Genomic DNA, 18,973 nt, shown 5'->3' with positions numbered 1-18,973 from the left:
CTTGTGTTCACAGAAGGGCCTTTGAGCCAGCAAATACCTCTGGTAACCAGACATTGGGGATTCTATTACCATTATTTGCACCGCCTAAATATATTCTAAAACTGGGGAAAGTGAAACCAAAATGATGCACCTGGACAAGAAAGTGAAATACTTGGGTTTTTAATTTGAAGGGTGAGGATTGCATCATTTTGTAAATTGGACATAGGGCAAAAATTGATAAACTGTCCTAATAACTAAAATCCACAGTGGCCCAATGAAATAAATTGCAAATTAAGACAAACCCTAAGAATGAAAATCAACTTCTTGGGAGTTATGTTTAGCCTGGAGAAGAGACTTAGAGATGCTATGATGATAGCCATATTCAAATATCTATAGGGCTGTCAAAAGTTTGAAAGGAGATTCTGACTAAGCGTTAAGCGTTAGGATGAGCTATTTGACCGTGGAACGCACTCGGAAGGTGGTGGATTCCTCTTTTTAAATAGGTTGGATGGCCATCTGTCAGGGATTCTTTGGTTGTGATTCCTGCACTGCAGGGGATTTGGGTAGATTAATTTTGGGATCCCTTTCGACTCAACAATTCTGAGATTCCTTTAAAAGTAGTAGGTCTTCCGAGCAAATTTGTTTGGAGTGGTAGTGTTAAACTTGAGCGACCTTGCAACGAACGAAGTGGCGCTAGGCATGGGTGATAACAAGGCACAGCACTGGGGCGGGAGGGAGAGAAAGCGGTTTGCTGAAGCTGTGCATGCGGGAGGCGACACAGAATAAGGACACGGGCGGCCGCAGTTCCGAAGGGAACGTGGTTGGTACAGAGAGCGCGTAGGGCGTGGGGAGCTTCCACGGGCACAGCAGGCCGCCGAGAGAGCGCATGCGCAACCCTCGCTCGCATCCGGATTCGCTCGCTGCCCAAAGTGGGCGGGGAAAAGGAGGGAGAGCCTCCTCACGTGCGCCGTCCCCTCACACTGCGGGAGCCCCTAATTGGTTGGTGCTCCCGGGAGAGGGCGTGACTTGCGAGGTGGCGTAGAAATCGGCCATAGTGGAGGCGGCGGCGGAGGCCGGAGCTCCGTAGTCGGCGGAGGGAGGGAGCGAGCAAGAGTCCGGCCATGGCGTACGGCGGCCTCGCGGTGCCCATCACCGTCATGAGCGTGTTCTGGGCGGTGGTCGGCGGCGTCGTGCCGTGGTTTGTGCCCAAGGGGCCTAACCGGGGGTAAGTGCCCAGAGGCTTCGGGGACGGGGGACGTTCTCAGCAAGGGAGACCGGTGGCGGGCGGCCCTTTTCGAGGAGGCCTGGCTGCCCCAACCGGCCGCCCGTGGGAGCTTGAAGTGCTCTGGCTACACCTCCGCCTCCGTCTGCCTAATAGCCGTTTTCCTGGCCTGGGAAGGGAGCAAACGCGGTTTTTTCACAGTTCGCAGTTTTACACGGCCTGTTGTTCAGCGTTCTCGGAGGATGCGGCGCAGTGAGCAACTGCCGTCGCGCAACCCCAGTTGCGGCCTTCCTCTTTCTCCCTTGTGCCTCCTCTTCCTGTTCCTTTTTGTTTTCTCTCCCACCTCCACCCCGCTTCCCGTAGCAGCGCCGGCCCTGCCAGCCTTTCTGGGAGCTTCTGTGCGGCACTGGCACTTCGTGAGTGGCAGGCGTCAATTCAGAAGTAGCTACACCTGCGAAGCGGCTGGAGTTCCCTTGGGATTTCCCAGCGTCGATCCCCTTTTGTTTTAGTAACCATCCCGTGTTAAGTTAACCTGTTTCAAATGAAGCAGCCCCCGAGTCAAATGCACTGTTTTGCGTTATCTCTTGAAACGGAATATTGTTTGAGATATTCTGGGAATAGCTGCTTTGTAAAAGAGGGGTCAGATGTCACAGTCATTTTCACAACCATGTCGCAGTCTTGTGACAATTTATCTTTTCCGTCTGCTGTGTGTAACTCTTTTCCCTAATTCGAGGACTATGAGGTGGATAAGCTAGTTCCGTTTGTAATTAATCCATTAACCAAACTGCTGAATTCCTAACTGCATTCTGGTTGTTCATCCTGGAGGTTTTCTTTGTGATTTGAAATAAGATTTTCCTATTGAACCACATTTTCCTCTCTGATAACTTCCTCTTCCAGTGCCATTGAGGATTTTCTTTCTTTCTACATTTCCATTACTGGTGCTGAATGTCCAGCTAGGATTACCAGCAACAGTACTAGTTTATTTCTTTGAAATGTATAAATAGTTTTTCAGCAAAAACCTACAAAACAGTGAATGATAACATATGGGGCAGGGAGGCAGTTAGACCTAAGAGAGAGCAGCACAATAACACCCAATTAGCAGTAGGTGTCTTGACATCTAAGTTGCATTATGAGTCGGGTTTAAGAAGTGGGCCTGAACAGTGTTTGTGTTTCTGGCATAAGCCATAATTGATGCTAAGATTGAAATTAGCTAGAGATAGCTAGAGATTGTCAACGTTTTCCTTTCTAAACAGGAAAAATCAATTGTGTGGCCTGCATTTCTGAAAACACTTTCCCACTCAATGTTCCCGGCTTTACGACATTTATTGAGGCAGGGGGATTTCCTCCCCACATACTTAACAAGCTTGAAATGATTTTTTCACTGCATTCTCTTTGTCTTGAATTAGTGATTCAACCATATAATGAAATGTGAGCAGAACTAAGTGCAGCTCACCTCAGTGCTGCATTTTATGCTTTTAAGGTGTTGGTTAGATACACCAGAGTAAAAAGTGTTCCCTTTTAATACATATCCCATGTTCGCTACCTAGGCAAGAGGCCTAGGCAGTAGTATCCAAGCACCCAACTTGTGATATCTATTTTGAATTTATATTTATTCATGCAAAGGTTTCATCTCCTGTCCTGATTTGAAGACCTACTTCTCTTAGTGGTCTATATTGTTTTTAGCATTGGTACTAACAGCCTCTTTGCAAACAGGGTGCTCTAAATTCTTGGTGGGTCAGAATCTAGCACTGGTGGGTTGAGGACAGGACAACAGACTTGGGTGCAAATATTTTGACAGATGGTGCTTTAGGATCATATTTATTAAAATATTTATGGCCTGCCTTATATGCATTGATCTCAGGGCAGGATACACAATGCATTTAAAACAATCATTCAGTTATATAGGTTCAAAATATGTTGCTTAAAATAGGAGAGAGGAAAAAATTAAACCCGAGTTTCTTACAGTGCTCATTAATCTTACATGATACTGAATTTCACAACTGGGATCATGGAGTAAGCAGAACCTTGAGAATTGATTCTAAACAATTATATGTGTTATCTGAAACTACAGCTGTGGGGTAGCTTTAATTTACTGCGAGTACTGTAATGACCAAGAGACTTGAGTTGTGAGCCTAGAAATCACTAGTTCAGGTATTACCTTGAGCTTACTAGATGGCACATAGCAATCTACCGTCTCTCAGTCCCCCCACTCCCCCATCTTCAATGTAGGGAGAGTCCTGACCTACCTGACATGGTGGTTGTGAGGATTCCTGATATGAAAATAATCTTGGTATGTATGAAGCACCTTAGAATGTTCAAGTATTATTATTGTTATTGCAATAGATTTACATTACACTGTCTGCATGTGTAAAAAACTGAGAAACTATTCAGCTGTGTTTCTTTTCTTTTGTCCAAAGAAAGTCTGTAAATATGGCTTCCATTTTGTCAACCATTTCTTTCTTCCCCCTCTTTCTACAGTGTTATTAACACAATGTTGGTGACATGTGCTGTCTGCTGCTACCTCTTGTAAGTATCCATTTTTCTCCTTTCAGTCCAGATGTAGCCAAATCTTTGATAGCACAAAACTACAATGCCTTTTTTATTTTAGTAACCTGGCTGGGTGTCTGATGTGATTGGCTGATTTGCAAAAATATGAACATACTATGTAGGATAAAGAACTTTATATAGTTCTCTGATGTAAATCAATTGTTAGTTCTTAACCAGGGTATCATAAATGATGGGAACATTAAGTTTTCTATAATAGAGTTGACTGTACATGAGTCTTTTGGGATGCAGAAATTGAAGTCTTATCACCCTTCTGATTTCTGTGCTGTTTAATACTTAATAGTTGTGCTTCCTCCTTTTCTAGGAAATGTGTTTAAACCATTTCTGCTTCCTGTATTTCTGCTTTAAAATGACTTTTCAGAGTATTGCTAAAACAGTAAACCATAACAAAATTTTCAGCCTAGTTTTACCAGCTAACAGGCTCCTAGTTCAGCAATGCAGCTTATCCACATGGGAGTAAACTGATCTTCTGTACTAACAGGAAGCTAGTCAGCTAGAATACCATTGTGTAGTGCTAGTTTAATCTGAAGAATTTGCCTCTGCTTTTGCTTAGACAAAGTCTAGATTGATCATCTTGCAGTGTTTACAGTCAGCATGCTTCCATCAAGAACTGCCTTGCTTTAGCTAGACTACCCTGGGGTATAGGCCTGTTTGTGTTTGGTTTAGTGCTAGGGCAAGCAAGTTTTGTGCAAGTACATCCTGCTTGTTTATGGTTCAACAAACCCAAAGACTCATGGATGTGAAGCTGTGACCTGGCTAACTTAAAAATGCATCACACCAGGATGTCTTTGTTTTTCCTTTGCTTTTATTCAAAGCACAAATATAGATGCATGTAGGCAGTAAAAAGTTCTGACAACTTAAGGTTAGTCACTTACAGGCATGGACGTTTTCTCTTTTTTGCTAAGCAGGTAGATCAAAAAGCTATTTTATCCCCAAATTCCTTGCTATGATTAAACATCCTGTCAAATACATGACTTTGACAATACTTTCTGCATGGACATCCAGCCATAAAGAGTTCTAGAAAGCAGTTGTCGTGGTGGTATGTTGTCTGGGAAAGAAGGAAGAAGGGGTTGTTACTAAACCAGGAAAAAGTGGGTAAACACATAGACTGGTGTCAGCACCCAATATAGTGAAGCGTTTGCTGGGGCCTAAGCCATCACAGCAAAGCTGTTGCTTTGCCCTCCCCCTCCTCAGCTCCTCCTACCACCTGGGCCTTAGGCAGCAGTGATTCCACAGTGGAGAACCTCTCCTTCTGCTTGTTAACTTGTTGTGAGCTGGTGGCTTTGGCAGCAGCCATGACACTATAGTAGACTACAGTAGAGCTTGTAGAACTGTAGTAGAGCTTGCCTCCTGGCCTATTACAGGGCTATTGCCATGGGAGTGAATAGTATTGCTCATGGAGAGGAGCTGGTGGCTGCCCCTTAACCATGTGCTCTCAAGGAAACTTGCCTGGCAGTGCCAGGTGAGTGTAAGCTGGCAGCTGCAGCACTTCTGCCACCTGGGGTCCCAAGTGACAGCACATAAGCCTCCCTAAGACTCCCCCCACCAGCCCAAAAAAGTGGAGCTAGGATTCAGTACATAGCAAATACAGCAGTCAGAACTAGCTACGGGGTACAACTGTGTAAGTGATACTAAAATTTCAGAATACCTGACTCAGATAGTATCATGAGAGTTCCAACATCTTAACCCACATGAGAGCTTCCTGTGTTGTTGGGATCAAGGGCTGAGTGCTGACCTTGCAGTACAGAAGCTATACAGTTCCTAGATCCCTGGGAAGAGGGAAGAATAATAGTTATTTATTTATTTATATATACATACATACCCCACCCATCTGGCTGGGTTTCCCCAGCCACTCCTGTTGGCTTCCAACAGAATATTAAAAACATGAAAAAACATCAAACATTAAAAACTTCCCTAAACAGGACTGCCTTCAGATGTCTTCTAAAAGTCAGATAGTTGTTTATTTCCTTGACATCTGATGGGAGGGCATTCCACAGGGCGGGTGCCACTGCCGAGAAGGTAGTGTTGTACCACTCTGAGGAATGTAGCTCTGAGGTGACTAGAGGTCTCCTAACAGCTCCCTGCGCCCTTAACAAACTAGTTTCCAATACAGTGGTACCTCGGGTTTACGGCCAGTCCAGTTTACGAATTTTTTGGTTTACGAACTCCGCAGACCCGGAAAGAGCGTCCTGGTTTGCGAACTTTACCTCCGTCTATGACCGGAATCCGAACGATGGAAGGGCACCGGCGGCGGGAGGCCTCATTGGGGAAAGAGCAATTCGGTTTACGACCGGTTTCAGTTTACAACTGAACGGATTAAGGTCGTAAACCAAGGTACCACTGTACAATACTTTAGAAGTGTAGGCGGGGCCTAAGTGTCATGGTGCACAGGGCTTTTTGCAATATTCCCTTTGTGTAAATAGGGTCATCTTTACAAAAAAAAAGAAAGAATCCAGGTCTACAAAGCTACAATATAGTACCTGTAGCTCTGTGGAGCTAGTTTTTTCTTTTCTTTTTAAAAACTGTTTACAGGATTAAGGTGAAAAGTAAGAGGTTTGAGGAAAAAAACGAGATGGGATGGAGATAAGGAGTCAAGGGAGGAACACTGAGATCCTTTTGAGCGAACTCCTTTTTTTAATCTTTTTCTCCCCCACCCATCCATGTGTTTTCTTTATGAATCTGATACCAGCTAAATCAATACCACTATGTATGTGGTGGGAACAGCTTGGTGCTCATATATAGCTTCAGGGTAATTTTCCGCAGTTGTAAAAACATACGAGGGCTGCCCATTGCACTTCCATGGCTTGGTACAAATTTATCATAGGCTTTGATAAACAGTGTCCGCATTCACAACACCAAGTGAGAAAATAGCATCTTGCAATGTGGGACAAGATTACAACTGGACTTCCATGGGAGTGGCTTTGGGCTTAGTTTGCATTTTCACAGAGCCCCACTTAGGAGTAAGCACTGCTGCTAGCTGAGAGGTGACCATGTTGCATACACTTTCAAGGAATAAAAATCAAAACCACTAGAATGCCTATATTGCGCAAATCTACTGTATTTTTCGCCCTATAGGACGCACTTTTTCCCCTCCAAAAATGAAGGGGAAATGTGTGTGCGTCCTATGGGGCAAATGCAGGCTTTCGGTGAAGCCTGGAGAGCGAGAGGGGTCGGTGCACACCGACCCCTCTCGCTCTCCAGGCTTCGCGGACCTCTCTGCAAGCAGCGGGAACGCTCCTGCTGCTTGCGGAGAGTTGCCTGCATGTTGAAGCCTGCGCGTGCTGAGCTCAGCGCGTCCAGGCTTCGTGGACCTCTCCGCAAGCAGCGGGAGCGCTCCTGCTGCTTGCGGAGAGTTGCCTGCATGCTGAAGCCTGCGCGCGCTGAGCTCAGCGCGTCCAGGCTTCGCGGACCTCTGCATGCTGAAGCCTGCGTGCGCTGAGCTCAGCGCGTCCAGGCTTCGCGGACCTCTCAGCAAGCAGCGGGAGCCAGCGCTGGGCTTCCATGGCTTGCAGAGAGCTGCCTGTTTGGGGGCTGGGGTCGGGGAAAGCTCGGGCGGGCCTCCCCCGCCCCAGCCCCGCGCCTGGGGGGGAAATAATTTCCCCCCCTTTATTTCCCCCCCAAAAAACTAGGTGCGCCTTATGGGACGGTGCGTCCTATAGGGCGAAAAATACGGTAATTGAAAAAACACATAAACGTAATAGGCTGTATAATAACAATTGTAAAGTTATTTAACTACTTCTCAAAATTAGATACAGCTTCTCATAATGTCAAAATCAACATCGTGACATAACATACTAAAATGTAGCTTATTCAGTTGACCACCGAGTCCACAGAGTTTTTTTACACTTTCAAGGAAACAATGACTAGCTCTATCTTCCTCCTCCTTGGAACCTAAGCTAGATTAAATGCTATTATAACCGCCTTCAATAGCCACCATGGGCTACGTATGTGAATGGCAGTAGAACAAATGGATCTTGTCATCTGACATTCAAAACATAACTTCTTCTTGTTTTTAAAATAGTACTGCACTGCTCAAACAAACCCTGTATCAGTCATTATATGTTTTGATTCAATAAGGAGTGTAGGGTAAGGACATAAATGGGCCCTGGTCAACCGTTTTAATTATCTTCTGTAAATCTAAAAATTACAGCCTGCAATGATGCAGAAAGGTGTCTTCTCAATAGAGTAGAAGGAAGGGAAGCTCCATATATAAAGCTTCTGTTGATATCTAGGCTTCCTTTTGACTTGGGTCTCCCCTTGTCCTTGTGAACAATCAGAATTGGTGAAGGTGACATCAGTATGGTGCAGAATTCCTAAGTTGTAGAGCCAGATATGCTGGCCCTGCCTAACAGTGGAAGTTCAGTAGTTCTTCCTCTGCTTCCCAAGCAAGAGCAGTACATCTTCTACTTCACCTCTTTAGCTATGTATTTCAGCTCAGTTTCTACACATCTATTCTGTAGGTTAACACCAAATGCTAATCCTTATTTTCAAGGGAGATTTAGAATGCAATTATGTTAACTGATTTTCTCCCCCAAATAATTATGTGTGGCTACTATTTCATAATAAAATCTTCACTTCCCCCATATTTAAATATTTCTACTATTTTGGAACAGGTGGGAAGCGTGGCATCCAAAATCAATGGTAATTGTGAATGGCAGTGCTTTTGGCAACACTGAGATGTTACTAATGTAGCATATGCATTTTGCATATGTCTTCGTTGCTACTGTTGTAATAGTTTTTTTCATTACATATCCTTCATATGTATTGATGGGCAAAATGTTTTATGGCAGTCTTGGCAAAGAGCACAACTTTGTGGTTCTCTCATTTGTCAGTTCTTGGGACCTCCTCCCATCAAAGATAAAACAAAGTCTGAATCTGGGTGCTGATCATTAAGGCTGCCTTGTAATTTCTGTCTTGAGTAATTTTCCGGCAAGGTTGCTTTTGAAAATGAAATGGCATTCACCTTGTACCTAGTGGCACAGCTCTGGGTAGGTGAATTCTGTATTCAGAGTGCACTTGTAACTTGTTTGCTTTCATCATGTATACAGTAGTACCTCGGGTACTTCTGTACCTTCAGATTACAGACTCCGCTAACCCAGAAATAGTACCTCAGGTTAAGAACTTTGCTTCAGGATGAGAACAGAAATCGTGCTCCGGCAGCACGGCAGCAGCGGGAGACCCCATTAGCTAAAGTGGTGCTTCAGGTTAAGAACAGTTTCAGGTTAAGAACGGACCTCCAGAACGAATTAAGTACTTAACGTGAGGTACCACTGTACTAGAAATGGGGTGCAAAATCTGTATCCCCTTTGGATGTGGTTGGACTACAACTCCCATTGTCCCTGACAGCCTGTTGGGGCTGATGAGAGCTGGAGTCCAGCAACATCTGGAGAGCCATATGTTAACTACTACTGTACTAGATAATGGTGAGGATGCCAGTGGAAAATATTGTAATGGGCTTACCTGAAATCTGCAGGAATCAGTACTACTGTGGCCCGAAACTGCCCTATGCTTGCTGCAGAAAACATCCATTTTTGGTTTAGGCATGACTAACTTGCATGCTGGGGAGTGTCTTAACCTCCACCAGGAAAGAAGCTGTGGCTAAGGTTTGTGGGAGCTCCATGATTAATCTGGAAACAGGATAGCTTGCCTCTTGGTAACATGATAGATTACATATAGTAGCTGTACAGATTGCCCTGTTATATGTTTGTTTTCTGCTGTTATAGTACCTTATTTTTTGATTTTTAAAATTTGGGGCAATTTGGGTTGTGTCGAACTAAGTCGTACTCAGGGTGGACTCATTCAAATTAATGAACCTAAGTTAGCCATGCCTATTAACTTCAGTTGGTCCACCCTGAGTAAGACTAGCATTGGATACAACCCTTTATAATAAATTATAAAAAATAAATCTGATTATCATTTGAAAAGGCCAAATATCAGGCACCACAAGGAGAGTTTATTTCAACCTATGGCATCCTGATAAACCTATAGGAGAGTATGTGTTCTTTCTGTTTTCAAAATGTCTACTTTCAGGGAATCCTTTTCACATTGACATGCCTGTCACAGAACCATGTGTGTAACTGAGAATACGTTCCACATTCCATTGGAGCAGGAAACTAACTGGCCGTGCTTTTTGGTCTTTGCTGTTACCCCTTGAGAACTGAGCACATGCCATAGAATGCCTTCATAACTGTTTGTAGCTGTACATTGTGGAGGAAGAATGGTAACAACAGAGAAGCTGCCTTTCAGAAAATCCTCTGCCCTTTGTTGATTGCTTCTGAAGAACCCCATGGGTTCTCTGGGACACAGTGTGAAAAGTGCTGACCTATAGCATGCTCTAAGAAGAGCAAACAGTAAGCAAACAAGCAAAATGTATGCTGGTTATATAAAGAGAAAGAGACAGTGTATGATATACACACTGCTACGTGACTATTTGATATGGGTTAAGCTTCCTTCTGGTCACAAATATGTCAGTTGGGACTCCAAACATGAGTAATCATATTTGTAGAATAATGGTCGGATAGCTCAGTTGGTTAGAGTGTGGTGCTCATAATGCCAAGGTTGCAGGTTCAAACCCTGTATGGGACAGCTGCATTATTCCTGCATTGCAGAGGGTTAGACTAGATGGTCCTCAGGATCCCTTCCAACTCTACAATTCTATGATTCCATGATTTCAAGGGAAACTACAGGGATCAAAGAGGATGTCATCCTATATATGTAGCAATCCATGATGAAAATGCTAGATTTTGTCAGGAGTCCTGTTATAATCAGTGTTGAAAGTGTGCATTCATTTTGCTGTGGCTGTTTAATCTGTAAAATTAAGAGCAGAACTGAAATTTGTCCAATGAACTCTGAATAGGATTAATCCTGTATTGCTTGTCTCTGTCTGCTATGGCTTTTCCTTCTCTCTCCCAGCTGACCTGCGTTTCATTCTCTGGTCAAAGCATCCAGGTTTGTGTGGAATTTTCCATGACTGCCTAAGCACTCTGCATCTGTAGCAGCTCACATTACAAAGCCGCTTTGCTCTTCCTCCTCCTTCTATAGCATTCTAGAATTAGCAGTTAGATGTGCCTGTGTGTTCACAAAATGTTTTGTGCACTGAACATTTAGCTACACAGTAACGTTGTACCAATTAAAGAGATTCTTAAGCCCTTTCTTATTTGCCGTTGTTAACATACCAAATATGTAACCCAGAAATAAATGTGTTGCAGTTTTCTAAGTGTTTTCCGTGCTACAAAATGTATTGTGTGCTCCTGGGGCATTGAGTCCTCCTGCTTCGCTAATATGGTCACTGCTTTGAGAAGTATGCATTTTGTTCTATAGCCATTGCTAGTAGCTTCACAAACTCTTAAAAGACATTCTGTGTTAGGTGGTCATAAAAGATACATGGGTAGAAGACTTAAGCTTTTTTAAGTATAACATTGATGCAAAAATCCTCTGACGCTTGTCTCCTGCACCTAATGTATGTCCACTAGCAATGTCAATGTCTAAACAAGACACACCAATCCTGTGAAACTACAATTAGAGCAAGAGAAATGATGGGTCTGACAAATAGGGCTGCCGAGTGACTGTATTTTTAGGTTGCCCTTTAATATTGGAAGAAACCAGTCAGACCTGCAACAAAATGTTACCCTCTGGAGTGTTCATGTTCAGTCAGTCGTGCCCTTCTCCATACTTAATTCCATTACTCCTCACATCCAGTTTTCCAATTGCCTCTTGTCATTCAGCATTCTGTGTTCAGCATGCTCTGTTCTTATTAGGTTGTTTTACCGGGTTGCAAACCTTCTGGTTTCTCCAGGCCTGCTCATATGCCCCTTTTATGTGTGGAGGGTGCCTTTGGCTACATAAACAACAGCACTCACCTCTGAACATGAGAACTAGAGGGAACCAGTAGGTCCCGGCATCAAAGTGTGGAGTGCTTGTTTAAGGTTCGAGTCTTTCCACTCCATCCCATCCCTCGCCCTGGCTTTCTGTCTTGTCTCCCCCAACAGTCAGTGAGCATTCTTTGCCCACAAAGCTGTCCTCATTGGACTGGTTTTTCTTCCTCGAAGTGTAGTGAACACTCTGGTGCACAGCCCCAGCTACATAGAAATCTTGGGTGTCTCCTTTGATTTCTATGAGTAGCTTTCTGTTTCATCACTGGGAAAATTAAAAAAAATAACTTCTCAGAGTGATCCTGGAAATTGCCTATCTGGACAAAGAGGTGGTTCTATCCCTTTTATGTTTTTATATTGCTGACTGTACACTACCACAATATTTTATGAAGGGGTGGTATAGAAATAATCTTCAGGGGTACCTCTAATTTGCTGATACCTCCCACTTAGTGTGGGTAGTGTGGTTCTGGTTGCATAAGTGTGAGCACTACCAGACTTGAAATCATAATTCGTATGTAGATCAGCCTTCCTCCGTTTGTTTTCTTTATTACAGTTCTCATCGTTCCTGACCATTGGCCATGCTGGCTGGGGCTGAGGGGAGTTGCAAAACATATGGAGGAGCCCTAGGTTGGGGGAGGCTGATAGAAATGATGCTGATACATACTGAACTTCCTGGGTGATGGCATGAGTTAGAGCACTTTTTTAAACAGTGAAAATGGAAGAGAAGCTGCCTAGTTAAAACATGAGAATTACTTGAAATGAAGTAGGGCAATACACTTTGATTTATGGGCAGTTGCTCAAACTTTTATGGGTATCTTATTTTCAAAGTTTAATTTTGGTAACATTTTGTTTGGACACTAGTTTTAAGTAACTGTTGCCATTCTATCTCTTCCTTGGGTATCCTGATAAATTTTAGTCATTCTGTTAATAGTCTGCTCTTGTCTTGCAGCTGGCTGATTGCAATCCTGGCTCAGCTGAACCCTCTCTTTGGACCACAGTTAAAAAGTGAAGTAATTACATATCTAAGGTACCACTGGCCTTAACCGATGTCCTCTTCAATTGCAGTTTGTGGACTGGGTAAATATTGCCACTTTTAAAATTATTTATTACATTTACATCCCACTTTTCCTCCAAGGAGTTCAAGTTGGTGGACATGGTTCACCACCTCCCATTTTATCTTCATAGCAACCCTGTAAGGGTTACAGTGAGTATTTTCTTTTAAACCCATCCAGATGGGCAGGGTACAAATAAATTATTATTATTATTATTATTATTATTATTATTATTATTACTACTACTATTACTATTATTATTATTATTATTATTATTATTATTATTATTTTATCGCACAACATGCAGAAAAAGCCATGGCATTTTATTGAGTTGAGGATAGTTATCTCCCAAGAAGAAACCAACTTGCTTTGTTGCAGAGATTGCAGCAATAGAACTTGTTGATCTTGTCATAATTTCATGTGTGACTGTTATAAATGCTAGTGCCCCTTTGACCCCTATCTCAATGATTGCAGTGTACTGGATTATTTAGTACAAATGTTTACATAACCAGTGGAATTGGTACTTCAACTCCCAGCACACTTTCCATTCTTATTCTATTGCCATTTTCTCTTTAATGAAAACTTGGACTCCCATGGTTTTGGCTCATGCTGCAAGTTTTTTCTCCATGCCATATTCCGTGTCTGTTGCAGAGCTACAAAAATGCAAATTCCAGTTTCTGTTTATGGGTTTCTAGAAAGAGAGCTGTGTTAGTCTCTTGCAGCAGAAGAAGGGAGAGGTTTATAGCATTTCATTATGGCATAAAGTTTGGTGGACTTCTGCATCTGATGAAGTGAACTGTGGTCCATAAGAGCTTATGCCTCAACAAATATGATGGTCTTTAAGGTGGAGTAGCCAATGTGGTGCCCTTCAGTTTTTGTTCAAAAATAAAAGAATTGTCTGCTTGCATGGGAGTGAGAAGCAATTGTTCCTATGCAAGCAAACAAATGGCGCTGGCTCCCTTTTCTTCCTGCCTATTGCTTTCCTATTACTGGAGTCAAAAAGAGCTTTTGCTCTAAGGGGCATTAATCAATTATCCAGTGTTTATTCTGTCTACTTATTTAATATTGAACAAAATAGCTGTGCCCCCAAACTTCCTGTATGAGGAATGTGTTGTATAAGGGGGGGGGTATACCATTCTCTCTGCTTTAGTTCAGTGGTTGAACATTGCTGTTGCAATGTTGGCTAAGGTCTGACAGGGCTGTGGGTTGTTTTAGTAAGTCTTCGTCTCTCAATGCACCAAGAAGTTTGCCATGCGAACAATTACAGCAGGAAGCAACTTCAGGAATGTGGATTCTGTAATGGTGAAACTCAGTAGTTCAAAAGGGTTCTACCTGCTGTTTTATCTTGCAGCTCTGATTCACCTTAATAACTATAATTTCCTCTGTTTGAAAAAGCTGAATAGCAGAGGACAACTGGTGGCTGATGTTATGGTTTAATTGTCTGCAGTTAAGCTTCCTTGAAACAAAGCTCTAGTGTTTTCAGATCAGGGTTGGAATGAATTGGGATAGTGACAGGCCGCAGTGAGCATAGGGAGCCTGGTTTCCCTTTTTTTAGCAACTCATACAAGTTGGCAGTAGTCTTGTATTTTACAAAGAAAGGCCTCGTGCAACACAGCAGTGAACCTGGCTGTATTTGCTTGTAATAGTGCAGTGCATCCTGCCAAGTAACAACTTGACTTGAAAATTAAATTGGTGGTATATCAATAACTAAGGAATTGGAATTAACTTGGAGGTGGGGGCAAAATTTAGCCTTGTTGCTCAAAGGTGATATTCTGGCACTACGTACTTGGTTTCTGCTCTTATTTTTTTTCTGATACTGCTAATACCAGTGGACTCTAGCTGACAGTTTGTATTGACCTATTACTGCATTTTGCACAATTGGTTCACGTTTTAGTGAGTAGAGTCTGGAAAGTAAGCCTTTCAAGATCCAAATGGATCTTCAACTATTAGTGTAAAATTTTCTTTGCAGCAACTGTGATGCTTAGTATAATAACACCTCCCTGCAAGAATTTAACTAATAGCTGAATTAAAAATGCCACTGAAAGAAACTAAACTGCTTTTTTGCTTTGCAGGACATGAAGAGATTTTCTTTATGTAAAGCCCTGTTGATCCAGATGCCTTCTAACGTACTTTGAATCCGACCACGTCTGCTCAATGCCTTACTGTCTGTTCTATTATAAGAAATGTTTGCCTAATCTTGTTGTTTTTTCATGTATGAAAGTGCCTAATAGATACCTATATTTCTACTCTGTACAATGTTGTGCTTGAATTTCAAGTATTATAAATAATATTCCATCCCTCTTCTCTGCACTGACAGTGGCTAGATGGAATTGAGAATTGCCTCTGAGCATTTATTTGCCTTACCAGTTTTTATACTAGACTGTCTACTGATCCAGTTTTGCAAGCACAGTCTGAATGCTGTGTCTGATAACTTTAAGAAATATGATTGTGTCCTCAAATCTGAAATAAAATTCTTTTCTTCTTAATGTGGTCTTCTGGCTTTCTTTAGAACACATTGTTCTTGCATAAGCATATTCAGCACTTTTATAACATCTGAAAAGTTAGGGACTTAATGATTGGTTGCATGCCTGTGTGGAACAGTTCAGTTGCTTCACTGAAGTTTTGCCTCACCCTTCATGAAGTGTGTATGCTGTGAGAAATACCCACTATGAGAACTTGGATACTTTCATAGTGTTTGAATGGAACTGCAGTACAAATAGTGTAATTGTTCCTTAAGCCTTATTCAGGATAGAATTTACAAATGTTTATGAAATAATGAAGTGACTGGGTAACCCGCATATAATTTGCTTCATCAGCTGGTTTGCTTAGAAGCATATATTAGGAATGAATATGGTTACAAAGCACCTTTTGTGATGTTTTGTGCATGGCAGACTTCTAACGTGATCATGCAAATGTTGTATTGTGGGAATAATACTTGGGAGTGGCTGTGCTTTTGAATGTGCTTGTGAACGCAATTCTGAACACATGCATGCTCATGGCTGGCAGCTGAATGTTTAAAGAGACTCATTGCAGAACGTTGCTTGAGCTGACAAAGATGTGAAAGTCCTAGCTGGGGGGTGTTTGGAATTAGGAAGGCTTGTTTGTGCACAAGTCAGCAAGTAATCCATATGTAAACAAGTTATTAGAATGCTGTAAGGTCCTCTTCAAAAATAGCACTGTGGGAAAGTTATACGGATGACTGAATGTGAGATTACTAAGCAGTGAGGTATGGTTTTGTAACAAGCACAAATCCTTGCAGTGGACACATAGCCACAGTTAGCTCTGGAAAACAGGGAAAAGGAGCTAATAAACATTTGCCGCTATGAGTGACATCCAGTTGTGGCATCCTGCTTGTGCAACAGACTTCCATGTGCACAAAGGGGCATTTTTCTTTTCCTAAAGGTAAAGGGGGCCCCGATGGTTAAGTCCAGTCGCGGACGACTCTGGGGTTGCGGCGCTCATCTCGCTTTATTGGCCGAGGGAGCTGGTGTACCTGGTCATGTGGTGCTTTCTAATTTCATGTGGTGCATGACTAAGCTGCTTTCTGGTGAACCAGAGCAGCACACGGAAACACGATTTACCTTCCCACCGGAGCAGTACCTATTTATCTACTTGCACTTTGACGTGCTTTCAAACTGCTAGGTTGGCAGGAGCAGGGACCGAGCAATGGGAGCTCACCCCATCGTGGGGATTCGAACCGCCAACCTTCTGATCAGCAAGCCCTAGGCTCTGTGGTTTAACCCACAGTGCCACCCGCATCCCTTCCCTACAGCCCTCATAAATCTGTTTTGGAGGGTATAGGGAACTGCAGGGGTCAGGAGGCAGTGGAGGAAGGGAAAGTCCTGTTGCATCCACTGGCACAATGTTGCAACTCACCTTACAAAGTTGTGTTTGCAAAAGAGCAAGCAATGAGAAAGAAGCACCAAACCCAAAGCCTGGTGGCGATTTCCACAGAAGCACAGCTCTTAATGCCTTCCTATGAGGAGCATCATCATGACACTAGAAGCACTTGCAAAGTTAAGCACTGGGGAGGAATGCTCATTTTTGCTCTGCAGTATCTTCAGTTGTGTACCTTTAGAACAAAAAAAATCCCTTGAATCTATTTCCTATAAATTGTCGCTGTATATTGAGGCCTGCAGACGATGGTTTCCACCAGTGATGATGGGAACTGTAGTCCATAAATACCTGGAGGACCACAGATAACCTATCCCTGCCATAGCAAATGCTCGGCCGAATGCAGAGTTTGATCCCACTTCTTCCTTTCTCCTGCGAGCTCGCCGTGCGGCTCGAAACTAGCAGCTGCCACAGCCGTGCCTCTCTCGGGCTCGCCGCCGCCGCCGCCGCCACTCCGAGCTGAGAACAGAACGTTCTCTTCCTTCTATCCTCCCCCGCCCTTCTCACTTGAAGCGGTCACGTGAGAAGGGAAAACAGTTTCTGCGGCCGCTGATTGGCTCTCGGCTCCTCGCTCTCTGATTGGTGGCCTTGGCTTCCTCACTTTCTGCCTTCTCCTGGCTTTGCTTTTCCCTTCCCCTCCCCCGGTTTTTTTTTTTTTAAATAAAAAGCCCACGTGATGGGGGCGAGTCACGCGATTTCCGGGAACCCGTCAGGAAGGGACATAAACAAAACAAACCCCAGAGCGGCATGGAGGGGCCGGGCCAGGGCTGGAGCCTCAGCAGAAGTGGGGGCCCCCACTGAGACACCCCCCATTACCCCGCTGGGACGGGGCGCCAGGTAAGGGGCCTGAGGGTGAGGCGGAAAAGGCTGGAGCCCCCGAGGCGGAGGGTGGGGGGCAGGAGCTTGAAGGGGGTGTAGCGGTGGCCGTAATGCCCCAGCGCGGAAGGAGGGCAGAGAAGCGGCGCTGAAAGTCCCAGCAGCTCTCCGAAAAGGCCCGGGCTGGTGGGAGGCAGGAGGAGAGAGGCGGGGTTGCCGTGCGCCCCCTTTTTTGGGGGGTGCGGGGAGTTTGTCTTGCTGTTGCCCCCGGGAGGCGAGAGTCCTCTGCTGGGGAGGCTGTGGGGGAAAGAGCGATCGTGTCGGGAGGAGAGATCTAAAGTTGCTGTTTCTTCTGCCGCAGCTTTTGCTTCGGAAAGGGGGCGTGGAGGCAGCTGCGGGAGCAACTGCTGGCTGGAGGATTAGGCTTGGTGTGTGGTCTTTACTCAAGGAAGGAGGGCGAGGGGTGCGCGCCCCCCGGAGCGTCCCCTTAATCCTAGCAGCGATTGTGCAGGATTCCTGCAGCGAAAACAGTTCTGGTTTCTTTTGGCCTCTCGCCCCTACATGGGAAAGGATATGGAAGAAAGGGGCGTGTACTTGCTTGGTTGTCTCGCTGGGAGGCTTTGCCTTCTCCTAGGACTGCAGAGGAGCATGGGAGGGAGAGGCGTGGGGAAGGGGGAGTTTGGGGAAGCTTTTGATTTTGTAAGTTTCCTTTTCCTTGTAAGATGTAGGAGTAGCTGATGGTAGGTGTGGTGATACTGTGGACTTCTGTAATGGTAGTTAGAATAATCCAGTGCTTACCTTCTGCCCCATTTCCATCTTGAGAGACGTAGTGCAACCTGGTTGTTTCAAAAGGTGTCTTGATATGTTTATGACAAGGTGGAGGATGATAAGAAGCTGTTTGCCTCGTTTTCGCAGTCGTCCACACGTTTCCTCTCAGCCTGGGGTAGGTATCTAAAACGAAAGGACTTAAGATCTTGAGTTGTGCAGTTGTGTCGGTTCAGATCTTTCGTCTCCCAGAAAAGCTGAAGTACCTTAGATATGTAATTAAGGATGAATGTGTTGCCAGAAGTCGTTGTTGCAAAGCGCTGAGCTGCAAAGCGTTGTTGCAAAACGAAGGAAAAAATCGTTAATGATGAACTATTACTAAATAGCCGTCAAGATTAGGAGAGACAAACATCCAGAATCTTTTTGCTTCAAATCGTGTTACACCTAAAGGCTACACGTGTTCCCATTTTATTGCCTGCTTAGACTGCATGAGGGGTGGGGAAGTGAAACCTCTAGGGAGATTGCCTGAGTCCTCCTGTCTTTGCCATGGTCCAGCCAAGAGAGTAGAACATGGAAACCAAGTAAACCGTGCGGAGTCCAAGAAAGAAATGTTGTATTTGTTGTCTTATGCAAAAGAGGCGTTGGCAGAAAAGAATGAAAATCGGTCAGTTCAGTCTCGTGATACTCTGCGTCTCTGTGAGGTGCGAGAGAAATCCTCAGTTTCGTTGCAATGATAGGACTTTGGGAAAGTGACAACTGAGTTTGGCCCCACAAGGGGAGGGGGGCGGAACCCGAGGCTTGCCGGCACC

General features: G+C 44.1%; 2 protein-coding genes and 1 long non-coding RNA gene across 4 annotated transcripts in view; 2 read left to right on the top strand and 1 right to left on the bottom strand.

Annotated features, from left to right (window-relative positions):
- The first annotated feature begins 968 nt into the window (after positions 1-968).
- On the top strand, positions 969-15,175 carry ATP6V0E1 (ATPase H+ transporting V0 subunit e1). The gene is made up of 4 exons (XM_083594241.1): positions 969-1,204; positions 3,680-3,727; positions 12,587-12,714; positions 14,762-15,175. The coding sequence occupies exons 1-3, from the start codon at positions 1,101-1,103 to the stop codon at positions 12,678-12,680; spliced, it is 246 nt and encodes an 81-aa protein (XP_083450367.1). The 5' UTR covers positions 969-1,100; the 3' UTR covers positions 12,681-12,714; positions 14,762-15,175.
- Positions 4,552-18,337, bottom strand: LOC310753244. The gene is made up of 3 exons (XR_014543300.1): positions 18,198-18,337; positions 5,415-5,535; positions 4,552-4,814 (listed from the first exon to the last, which is right to left on the bottom strand). It is a non-coding gene; the product is annotated as an uncharacterized lncRNA (long non-coding RNA).
- The window catches only part of CREBRF (CREB3 regulatory factor), a 32,708-nt gene continuing 30,657 nt past the window's right edge, over positions 16,923-18,973 (top strand). Inside the window, exon 1 of one of the 2 annotated variants that reach the window (XM_083594026.1) lies at positions 16,923-17,420. The gene's annotated coding sequence lies outside the window, so the exon portion shown is untranslated. Of the gene's footprint in view, positions 17,421-17,472; positions 18,343-18,973 lie in introns of those variants that run through there. The other variant, XM_083594027.1, reaches the window with a different exon arrangement.

The sequence above is a fragment of the Podarcis filfolensis genome, assembly GCF_964270895.1.
Source record: "Podarcis filfolensis genome assembly, chromosome: 2".
Lineage (NCBI taxonomy): Eukaryota > Metazoa > Chordata > Lepidosauria > Squamata > Lacertidae > Podarcis > Podarcis filfolensis.
The sequence above is the reverse complement of the archived record's forward strand: the minus strand, read 5'-3'. Positions and strand labels throughout refer to the sequence as shown.